The sequence below is a fragment of the Castanea sativa genome, chromosome 2, assembly GCF_040712315.1.
Source record: "Castanea sativa cultivar Marrone di Chiusa Pesio chromosome 2, ASM4071231v1".
In the NCBI taxonomy this organism is placed as follows: Eukaryota; Viridiplantae; Streptophyta; class Magnoliopsida; order Fagales; family Fagaceae; genus Castanea; species Castanea sativa.
Genome location: NC_134014.1, coordinates 15972227 through 15984376, shown reverse-complemented (window position 1 = coordinate 15984376; position 12150 = coordinate 15972227). Strand labels below are relative to the sequence as shown.

The window sequence follows — 12150 nt, the reverse complement described above, 5'->3', positions numbered from 1 at the left end:
GGAGAATTCATTTGGTCAATAATTTATCTACTCTACTCTCCCTCCAAATCTCTCCAATTTGGGGGGATTAAAAATGAGGGGTTAGAGGTAGTTGAAACCCCCCCAAACCCCTCCAAATCCCTCTCCCTCCTTCCTTAAAAAACTTCCAAACAAGAAATTTAAATTACTCTCCCTCCCTCTACTCTACTCTCCCTCCTTTTTTAATCATCCAAACAGGCCATAAGCGAGACGCTCCATAAGTCCCCGTCTCACAAGTTACTTTTTTGTTTATTAGGCCACTCCTATGCATGAATAACATCCATTAATACTCCACATGACCCACCCATTTCTACTCCACAATTGTGACGGCGCCGCCTTATGGGTAGTGGTTCCAGGACCACCTTGATCTATAAAAAAAAAAAATTATGTATAATAATTTAAAATTTTATATTTATTTATCTTTAAAAAAGATTTTGAGATTATCTTGAATTTTTTTATGCCAATAAAATTAAATTTTGGTTCATAATTTGAACAACTTAACAATATATTGAGATCTTTCAAGTAAAAAAAAAAACTAAAAAAAAAAGAACTAAAATCTGGAAAAAAAAATTATAATAAAACTACTACAGGGCAGTAGCTTAATTCCTTCTACTAAGCACACTGCCCAGTACAACACAATTTTCAACTTTTTATTATTTTTTATTACAATATTATTTTTCGTCACCAGACATATATCACTCACTTCTCATTTTTAATTATTTTTTCTTGTTTATTCTTAACCACACACGTCTTTTGTCTCCTCAATTTTTACACTTCATACTTTCAGATTTTATCACATCTTCATCTATACTTTACATTTTTTTTTTTAAACCAGCATTTTTACATCAACATTTTGCCTTCCTCCTTATTCATAACTTTTGTGTTTTTTACCAGTACCAGTGCGGTAGTGTCTCTTCTCAAGTTTTGAGTCTCAAATTTCTCAATACAATTTTTTTTAGCTATACAGGTACCTTTGTTCATTTCATTTCTTTTCATTTTTTTCCTTTTAAGGTTTTTTGGTTTACAAAATACAAATTTGTTTTGGTTTTAAGAACAACTTTTTTTTTAAGCACAAACTTCATGCCGGCCAGCCGGTATTTACCAAAACACCCCCAAACATCCGAACTAGACCGGAATGACCTGAAATTTTTTCCAAAGTGGAATAGAGTGGGTTACTATTTTCGGTTTGTTTACCGGCACGGTATTTTCTGGCCGTTTCGGCTATAACGGAATTAATTAATAACATTGAATCAAACCTAATTACCGAAAGGCTAAAAAGAAATAAGATTGTGTAATTTATGCTTTCTAAAGAACATCCTGAACAAAATTCCTAGAGCCATCATTGTTCATGTGCCATGCAGTTTTCTCAGGATGAGTAGAGTAAGCATTTTCTGAATCTTACCGGACAAAGGCAGCCACCAGATTCATTAATAACTCTTGAATTCATCACGCCATAACATTTTGAAGAACCATACTTTCTTAAATTTTTTTGACTCTACATTTTGAAGAACCATACTCGGTTATCTGACATTTCACATTTTAGTCAAGGTAAAAGCTTTTACAGGAAAATGAGGAATGCTGCACACACGGGCAAAAACGCACAAAGTCAAGCTTCTAGAATGCAAAGGGTGAATAGAGATCACGCAAGATATTTTAAAATTGGGTAATTACGCATTTGATATAAGTAATAATAAGAAGGTGAATATTCTAAACAAAGTTGTCCAAACATCGTGACTTTTTGGCACTGCCAAATTATTTAACATATCTTATCTCGACTATGCTGGTTCCTAAAATGTCTTCCACTCATGAAAGCTGCATCTCCAAGTTCTATTAATAGTTACAGCAGCTTGATTGCAGTTCTCTAGAACTGCTCAGTACCTTTAATTTTCACTATTTTAATTGCACTTGTGTTTTAAGGTTTAACTTGGATTTGATAATTAATTTGTATGACCTTGTATGTGGTTTACTCTGTCTTCTCTACAGTGAAAGAACTAGATTAAAAGAATCTTTTGATGTTGCAGGACATATAACTTTCCTACAATCCTTTGCAATATTTTTCCCATATCAATTATCATCTAAGACTCACCCACAAGTAGAAGGCTCCAGTGTTCTTTTTTCATATCACAACCTCTTCAATCATGATACAAATTATGTAATCTCTTGACGAGGGTCGAGGGATGAAGTAGAATACTGTTGGGAAAAATTCTATATAACTATGAATAAATTTCGGCAAGCACAGCGGAAACATAACCATACAAGAACACAAAGATTTACGTGAAAACTTTTTCTCCTTGAAGGAAAAACCATGGGACAAACTCCGAATTTTACTATATTAAATAGAAATTACAATACTTAGAGATACAACTTGAAAAAAAAAAAAAAAAACTCTCTTTTTCTTTTTACTCACTACTCTCTTTCTCACTATATATCTCTCACAATTTTCTCTTATCCTCTATATTTTTCTCTTCTCTTTTGCTTGATCTCACCCATGCAGTTCTTCAAGACTGCACCAGTACTCACACTTTAGGACTTCACTTCTTTTCTTCACCTCTTCAAATGGCCGAATGGCCTCTCCTTTTATCTCCTCATCTTTTCCTTCTTTTCTCCCTTTCACACTCTTCACATCAAGTCACAATAAATGCAAGCCACTTACCATAACTTTGCTTCAACCAAAAACTCTTTCTTCAGCTCTCCCTTAGGCCGAATAGCCTTAATGCATCAACCCCTCTTTTCTTCTTTTTCTCCACAACGCGTCCAACACGCCTAAGCCAACCAACTCCAATAACTGATGATGACTTTTGTACATGATGAAGAAAAGATAAAAACATTAAAGACAAGCTCATTAAATTAGCATGTCTATTACAAGTGGGCTGGACTCAAGGTGCAGTGCACCCAACAAATACCGTGAAACTGGGCAAAAACCTGTATCTTTCTAAAACCAACTATATATGTTCCATGGGGGTTAAAAATTCAGGCATGTTGATTGAGACAAGCTTCAGGAGACCCAAAAAAATGATATCAATCATGAGAACGTGTGTTGCAAATTGCTTGCTCTTTCACCACCCTGCTACTCAAGGCACAAACATAATGTGCTGAAGCTTTTTAATAAACAACACAAAACAATGGACATTAAATGAAAATCCATAGCAAATATTATTGCAATCTATTGGTTTGTAAAGTGATAATTGGCAAGCCAGCTTAGAGCATCATAAAGGCTCGCCCTCCTCATAAAGCTAATCAACTTATAGGTAACAGTCCGTATTACATAATGAACTGTAACTGGTAAATCCAGCAAAGCGTAATGATAACCCCCTCACCCCCAAGCATCCCAATATATATATATGAGAGAAGAAAAGGCTTTGGCCAGTTAGGAAGTGAAAAAAATGCAATGCCACAACCATCACTTAGAGCATTCACATTCATTTTTTCTAATTCTATCCTATTTTACCATCTAAAAAACTACTTTATCAATTATACCATACCATTTTCCAATACCCCAACATCAAAACTTTTATTTTTCTATTCTACACATTAAAATAATATATCTTTACAATAAAATATTTTTTCCCTTTTTTTTTTCTCAAACCTATCCCCCCCACTGAACTTTTCACCCCTTCTCTTTCAGACTCCTCCATACAACTACAGATCGGCGAAACTTGAAAAAAAAAAAAAAAAAAAAAAAATCACCCCGATCAACGGCACAGCCACCACAAACGCCGATCTTCCACTCCTCCTCCATCATTCATATCAACCCAGGTCGGCGAAGCTAAAAAATCACCCCGATCAACGGCACAGCCACCACAACACCGACCTTCCAGAGTCCTCTTCCACACAACTCCTCCATCATCCAATCGGAGAAATTGAAAAAAAAAAAAAAAAAAAAAACCCACCACCTCCAAAGAAACCCACGCCGATCTCGAGCTCCAATTTATACCAGAAACCCACAACAAAAACCCACACGCTGATCTGGAGGTCTGATTCATACCAAAAACCCATAAACAAAAACCCACACCTCCAAAAATCATACCAGAAACCCACAACAAAAACCCACACGCCGATCTGGAGGTCCGATTCATACCAGAAACCCACAACAAAAACCCACACCTCCAAAAATCATACCAGAAACCCACAACAAAAAGTTATACCACGCCGATCGGAGCTCCGATTCAAACCATCAGAGCCATCCGCCAACCCATCGGAGCCATGCGCTTCCACCGTTGAGCAAACCCACGGGGTTCTTGAGTCTGAACAGTGAGAGAGCAGATGAGAAAGAGAGAAGGAAGAGAAAGAAAAGAAGAGAAATAAAGATAAGGAGAGAGAAACTCCCGGGGTAAAAGTGGAGAGAGAGAGAATTAAAATTTTTTTTTTTTTATCCCATTAGCTACAGTACCATCTTACATTTAAGATGGTGCTGTAGCTCAATTGTATATTTTTTTACAATTGTTGCAAACTACAACATTCAATGGAGCTGGACCTTTGGGCTGAATTGTAAAAAAAATTGCAAAGAAGGGCTCCATTTGCCATTTGCCACATTCATTGTGGATGCTCTTAAAAGCTAGCCCCAGTGTTCTCCAATTACACCATTGCTGCTAAGTGCCACCTCAGCAGTAGACATCACCATCACCCATATAACACTTTCAAGTTTCAACCCCCAACACATACTTATGCAAGTACATAAGTGAAAGCTCGGATTTGCGCTAAAACACACGAACTTGTTTAGATGCCTAATTTTAAATTACGGCTTAATTGTTTTTACTCTAACTTATTTAAGTGCAGAACAAAAGTAAATGAGGCGCAATCGCCGGATCTACTCTAGTGCATAAACATGAATAACAAACAATAAATGTAAAACATAAGAGTAAGGGAAGAGAGATGCAAACACAAAATAACACCAAGACGTGTTATCGAAGAAGAAACCGAAAAATTCGGTGAAAAACCTCTCTACAACCCTCCAAGTTGAAATCGATCCACTAGAGAATAAAATTGAAGTATACAAATAACAAAAGAGCCTTCAAGCCTAGTCTACCAAATGTATTTGAGCCCTTCAAGCTCCTGCTACCAATAGACTTTTCGGAGTCATGTCTTCTCTAGCTTTTCGGATCCCGCAATACGTCCAATTGCATCCGCCAAGCCTCACCAACTTCTTTTGGCAAATCTCCAAAAGTTCCCAAACTCCAAAACACTCTCTACACTCTTTACTCTCTACAATGATTTCTCACTAAGGATGAATAGCTCTCTCTAAAAGATAAGTGTGTTGTGTTGTAGAAAACCTATATATGGTTTTTCTCTCTGAATAGTCTATCTTACTTTTGTGGGTAATAAGGGTATATATAGTATAGGTAAAAGGTAAGAAAGTCACCCTTAAAATCCTTCAAGCAGAGAGTTTTGCGGATACCTTGCGAGATGACCTGTCTTGCAAAGTACTCACGAAATGAAGCCTGACACTTGACTCTTTAGTTTCCAGCATGTGCTTCTCACATGGCCTTTTCGCGAGTTACTCTTTTCACGAACTTCTTGCGAGCTAGTCGCAAAACTACATTATTCTTCATTTCATGCTCGATTCTTCACCAACTTAATACTAAACTCAATGCAATAAAATCCCACAAAATACAATAAACAAAATTAAAGCAATTACAACACTTTTTGTTATGGAATAAAACCAATATTAAACATAGTTGTAAATCACAACTTTACAATAAGTAACCCATATAAATGAAGATCTAACATAGTATTGCATAGAATCACAGCTTCAGAAACTGATTTTAAGAAGAGAGGAGACAAAAAGACAATTTCAACCATATTGACACATACGAGTTCTGAACTAAAGGGAAAAAAAAAAAAAAAAAACCATATTTATGCCATGTTTTGACACCCATAATTGGGACCAAATTGTGTCAGTTTACACAAGCTAAGCATCGCGTGTCTAACGCATTAGCATGGGGTGCTAGTGGATGTCACAGTAGTGTGAGGAATCACATCTACAGTAGCAATTCTGACTCACTGAAGAAGTCTTTGAGCAGCAGGCTACCCTGAGATAAATATCAAACCTTATTGGTAGTAGCCACTATTGGGCTTCTCTACCTGAAGGATGGAAACCAAGATTGTCCAATATGATGGTCAGATTGTGAATAGATGCTAATTGAGGGCTCAAAGGTTGGTGGCAACTGGACAAGGTTTTGGACTAGTGTGGATACCCTTAACACACAGCAATCATTCAAAACTAACTGCAAGGACATTATGACAATTAGAGTTGATGATGTAGGTGAGAAATGCAAATCTTGATAATAAAAATATGAAAACCAAAAAACTCATTTGCATCTTTTCTTTGTTTTTTTTTTTTAATTATAATTTTTTGGGAAGGGGGGGGGGGGTGATTTGTTTGATAAGACCATCATAATTCACAAGGATGGTTGCTACTGCCAAACTGGGCCTCCTTGAGACTGATGCACATGCACCCACTCTCAACCTCCTAGGTAGCAACCAGATGCAATAAGATGCTTTGATGAACAATTGAACATTAAGTACCCAGAAGAAACCAAAATTTTTTACTAGGGAAAATTTAAATAAAAAATCTTTTAAGCAGACTGATGAACTACAAGTTGTAAAAGACTGAGCTGCTGAAACTATATGTCATAATTCACAAATGACAAGCCGTGTAAATGAAATCGGTTGGTATGCATGTCGTATAGAGAAGAGACATAAAGCACTTGAGTTACGCTGCCGGTTGTATTACAATTTTGAAGGCTAAATGACAAGTCATACTTATTAACAGTAAATGAAGTCAATTAGTTATGTTCTGTTAAGTTTGTATTCTTCTGCTATGAGTAGTTACAACAGATTGTAGGAAGTTAGAGCTGTTAACCTCAGCCTTGTGTATAAACATCAGATCTTTTACAGAGCAAAATGAATGGAACATTAAAATCTTTGCAATTCATTATTCTGCATCAGATTTCTTCATCCTCTCTCTTTTTTTTTTCCCGTCTTTGTTTTTCATCACTATCAAGTTCCCTTTAGAACAGAAATGAGAAATCAGGTGGTGGTGTATGGTTTAAGCAAACAACTCAAAGAATGATTTAAAGTGATATTTGGGCTCTAATGACTGGATTATATATTCAAGACTTAATAAAGGCCAACAGCAGGGACTTGCTTTATTCCAAATTGTTTTTTTATTTCGGTGGGGGGGGGGGGGGGGTTGTAAACTCACCAAAGTTATCCAAAATAGTTATAGTTGGTCCTGTCAACAAATTATATGTTACAACTATTAGATATTCAATGCATAATTCACCATAAAGTACAGTATTAGCTGAATGTGTGTCCTTTGAAATTTGAAGATGATTTCACCAGTGTGACTAAACAAAGCCCAGTACCAACTAAGGAAAGAGTTTTACAATCAATACTAGACATTCAGCATAAAACAAATCAAAGCAAGAAAGAATGGCCAAATTTGCTGCGAAGCAATCATATATCATCTAAGTGTTAGTGCTTGCTTCTAGAATAACAATTACTTTGACGGATTTCATGCGCTGCATAAACATAACAAAATGGAACATGCATAAAGTATGATTAAAGATACTGAAAAACCAGGAAATAGAAAATAGAACTATACCTTTTATACTTATGTTGGTTATCAATTGTTCCTCAAAAAACAAAAAAAAAATGTTGGTTATCAATTCTCATAACAAAGCAATATGCTAAGGAAAAATTATCTCTCTAGTATGTCATTTTTTTCTACAGTGAAATCCCAGACGTCCTCATATTTTGCATTAAAGTCCCATATGCTCATGGTATTGTAGTCTGCTATCAACTTGTCACGAGCTTTTCTCTCCATATTGTATATTTGAGGTTCAAAGTTGTGAGGCTTATCAGGCTTATCCATCTCAATAATGGTAAATACAGTTGTAAAAATACCAGCTCCGATGAACAAGTACACCATCTGAAAGACAAGCAATGAGAGAATGATCTATGAAATCATGACAAACTAAGACCATTTTGGTCTTTTCAAAGTACAATAACAGTGGATCTAAGGATCTCAAATTTTATATATGTTAAATCTGGGTTTGTTTTACCGGAACTTGGAAGAACATCCCAGCAGCAATTGCTGGGAGGAAGAGCCATGAAATAAACCCTGCCAAGAAATCAACACAGAATATCTTTAGTATCATGAATTTAAGTTGGTAAATTGTCGATGATCATTGGTACTCATTTTTACCCTGAAAACCTGTAGGAGTTCCTACTGCTTCAATATCATCTGCTATTGCTCCCCAAAAAGTTCCTGAGTGGAAGATTCCAGTAAAAGTTAATAAGCTAAGTGGCCCCCAAAACCAAAAACACAAGAATTTTATTCTTAAGAAAAAAAAATGAGCTATTTTCACTAACAAACTGGCCAAATTCTCCTTTTAAATATAAGTCCTACAACTTAGTATGATAAATCAATGGTTTGGCTACAGTAACACTGATATGAATATTTCATTTGGGACCAATATTGTGAAATGCTGTTGGAACTGTAGTTTGGGTTCAAGTCTCCTAAGAGCTTGAACACTTTCTTCATCTACTACCCCACTCTCCCAATTACAGATAAAGTTATAATAAATCCATATTGAAAGAGCTTCATCGACAACAAAAGACAGTTCAACACAATGTTCTGATAGTATACACATGAAAGGCATTAGTTGATGTACTACTTTGTAAGAATGAAAAAGAGGGCAATTCCACATTCATAATATTTGTAAGAATGCATTGTTAATGTACTACTTTTATATTCTAAACAAAAGCACAAGCATTAGTTGATTGAGAAATGCTATGTGCTTATATCTACAATATTTTCAAAACAAATCATAAGTGGTAAGTTGTTATTAGCCGTTACTGGTGGGTAAAAAAGTAATTTCAGTAGTAGGTTTAAATTATAATCAATAACAACTTACTACTTTGAATTTGTTGTGAAAGTGTGGTGGACTTAGACACTTCTCTTGGTTGATTAGTGCACATAAGCGTGCAAATACGTGCATGAAAGACATAATTAATACTAGTCATCCACAAACAATACACTTACACTTACCCTTACATTCTTCAAACTATTTTGAAACTGCTTTCCTTTTTTATTTTTTTCCTCTAAGGCCAAAATTGGACAGGAATTTATCAGATGCTTAGCACATTAAATATATCATCAATACAAGTGTTTTTAAACCTTAACAAACACCACCCCTCATCGGGGCCCAATTTCCAATAACCCCAAAAACACCTTATATCAATGAAAATTGGAGGTTTTAATTCCACACCCACATGAAATTAGCACTTCAAGAACTTTCTAACATAAAAATTGTAATGACCCAAAAGACCCAATCGCATATTCAACATTGAAATTTCAGCTCCTACAAACAAATAAACCAAAGACATACCTTTTATTTCGTCGGCTTCGTTGTACGTGTGGTGCCCATCATATATCCCATACTCAAAATCCTCCTATATAAACTCCCAAAAAAAAAAAAAAAAAAAACATCAGAAAGAATCACACACACACACACAGAGAAAGATAAAGAGAGAGGTGGTTGAAGGAGATGGTACAGGGTCAACGCCGTTGGTGCGCCAACGGTCAACTGGGTCTTCGTTAAGATCGGGCTCAATCGCAGATAGTCCAGCGTTTATCTTGGTGGGGCTGCGACTCCTGCCCGAGTTTCTTCCGTACAATTTGGTGGGTGTGGAAGCTATGGCTTTGAGTTTCATCAAAACCTTAGCTCTGGTTTGTGAAGGATTGGAGCTGAGTTTTGGGACCGAATTGTCGTAGAGAACTGAGAGTGAGAGTGAGAGTGAGAGTGAGTTACACACCGCCATTTCTTCTGTTCTGTACTTTTTGTGTTGTCGATTGTTGTTCAGGCTTAAATGCCCGCCTTTGTTTTCGCAACGGTAGGATCATGTCTTGTTGCGCGCGGTCTTTTTAGGTTGGGAGACTGCCTAGTAATATAATGACACGTTTTGAAAATAGTACTTTTGTTGCTCACGTGGCAATCTGTGGTTGGTCTTTTTTATTTGAGTGTCACGGTTTAAAATGAAGGAATGAGAGGACTTGACTCCTTATCCGCTCTGGAGACCAATGGTGGTGATGGCACTTCCGTATAAAATCTTTTTTTATTTTATTTTTAAGGGAAAGTAATTATTTTTGAGTCTTAAATTGTCTCCCTTTTTGGCATTTTACATTTTCACGAGAGCTTTCATATTATTTTCTGTTTTCAATCCTCAAAAAATAAATAAATAAAAAATTCATACTGGTTTTGCTTTCCATTTTTATTGTGAGGAGTTACTTATATTTAACTATTTAATAGGTGAGTTTCAATTAGCTCAACTAGTAACATCTCTTACGATTAAATAAAATATCTGAGATTCAACTCCCACTTACACCAAAAATCAATTGATGTCTTTGTTTAATGATAAAGAACTATTATCTGAGGCGATATCATAAATCAAAACTCTCTATATTTAAAAAAAAAATTTATTTAATGAAATAGAACCAACAAAATATTTTTGAATATATGAATTTAATTTTTTGCTTTTCTTTAATTTTTATTTTTATGGCTGCAATATGTGCAATTCTGTCATTTCTAATTTCTTTAATAGTTTCAAGTTGTATTAAATTCTTTTGAATGATAGAATTTTATTTTTATCCTTTAAGAGGTGGAAAAGATTTCTCTCAAAACTAATTTGGAGAGGAGCCTTTCAAACTTTTCATATATCTTTTTTTTTAGAATAAAATTTTATTTCTCATATATCTTTATTTGATGTGAATTTTGAAAATCTAATTGTTGGATTTGCATATTCTTTATATTTTTAATACGCATGTCAAATTTTGTTCAAACAAATGTTTTTATTATTCGATCAATAAATATATTTTTTATTCATAATTTTATATCACAGAAAATTAAAAATATAAATATTTGGTTGAAAATATAGATATTAATCTTTGATATTCTTGAAATTTTGCAAATATGGAAAATATAATAAAAACATATAATTTAACGGTTTGATTTCAAAATTCACATTCAATAAAAAGATATAGGAAGAAATTGAAGGATTCCTCTCCAAACTAATTTGAAGAAAAACTTTTTCTCCTAAAGGTGCCAACATGTTAGCCCACAACATTACCCTTTGGATTTTCTCTTGTAATTAGGATAGACCCCTTCTTATCTTATCTTTTTCACTTTGGTTTTCTTTCTTGAAAATATTATATATATATATATATATATATATATATATATCACTATTGCAAAGGGAAAAAAAAGGAATATTATGAAAAAGATACGAAGATAATGAAAAGAACATGTAAATAAACTCAAGTTTGTGATCCAGACCCACTCAAAGATATTTTCCATCTAGCATAATTTTAGAAAGTATTTTTAGTGGCGGAGCCACATGCATCCAAGGCCCCTCCAAAATTTTTGATTTTTTTTTTTACAATATAGGTATTTTTTATAAATATTTAAAGGTTATATGAAAAAAAAAAATTAGAAGTTGGCCCTTCCAAAAGAAAGCATTGATTAACTAATCTAGTAATCCTTCCCAAAAAAAGAGAATTTAGCGTTGATATACAATTACAATAAAATGAAATAATTAGATAGTAAATTTTGTGAATAAATGGTGGGACCCCTAATTTGTAGTTAAATTTCAAATCCTATTAATACATTCAAATCATTCAACATTGATAATATATGCAATTTGGTTGAAATTTTCTATTCTCAAGATTTTATCAAGAAAAAAAAAACTCATATGAGATTTCAGTTATAACAATATGATTTTGATTTGTCCAACATAGATAAAGTTTTGCAAACAATTTATATATTAAAAAATAAATTATGTATAATTTTGTTATAAAAATAATAATTGATGAAGTTTATTACGTGAAGTATTATTGTCAAGCATGACTTTAATGGAAGATACTATATTCGGATTTTTTTTCTTTATATTTGTATGTTGTATATCCAATTATACAATGTTTGTATACTTATTAGAGTTTAAGAAGATTATAAGTTTCTTTTATAAAAAAAGATCTTGTGTCTAGGTGTATATATATACATGTTAAAGTTGATAATTTGTGTATATGTATATAACTTACTTTAGAATAAGAAAATTAAAATTTATATTTTC

General features: G+C 34.0%; 1 protein-coding gene across 1 annotated transcript; it reads right to left on the bottom strand.

Annotated features, from left to right (window-relative positions):
• Nucleotides 1–7606: 7606 nt before the first annotated feature.
• On the bottom strand, nucleotides 7607–9912 carry LOC142624029 (photosynthetic NDH subunit of subcomplex B 5, chloroplastic). Its single transcript, XM_075797530.1, has 5 exons — nucleotides 9580–9912; nucleotides 9414–9477; nucleotides 8228–8290; nucleotides 8085–8143; nucleotides 7607–7951 (listed from the first exon to the last, which is right to left on the bottom strand). The coding sequence occupies exons 1-5, from the start codon at nucleotides 9844–9846 to the stop codon at nucleotides 7721–7723; spliced, it is 684 nt and encodes a 227-aa protein (XP_075653645.1). The 5' UTR covers nucleotides 9847–9912; the 3' UTR covers nucleotides 7607–7720.
• Between the last annotated feature and the right edge of the window lie 2238 nt (nucleotides 9913–12150).

Coding starts and splice junctions, on each gene's coding strand:
- LOC142624029 (XM_075797530.1), bottom strand. CDS start 9,846: ATGGCGGTGTGTAACTCACTCTCACTCTCACTCTCACTCTCAGTTCTC. Junction 9,478..9,579: donor GCACCAACGGCGTTGACCCT/GTACCATCTCCT, acceptor GAGTTTATATAG/GAGGATTTTGAGTATGGGAT. Junction 7,952..8,084: donor GGATGTTCTTCCAAGTTCCG/GTAAAACAAACC, acceptor CTTGTCTTTCAG/ATGGTGTACTTGTTCATCGG.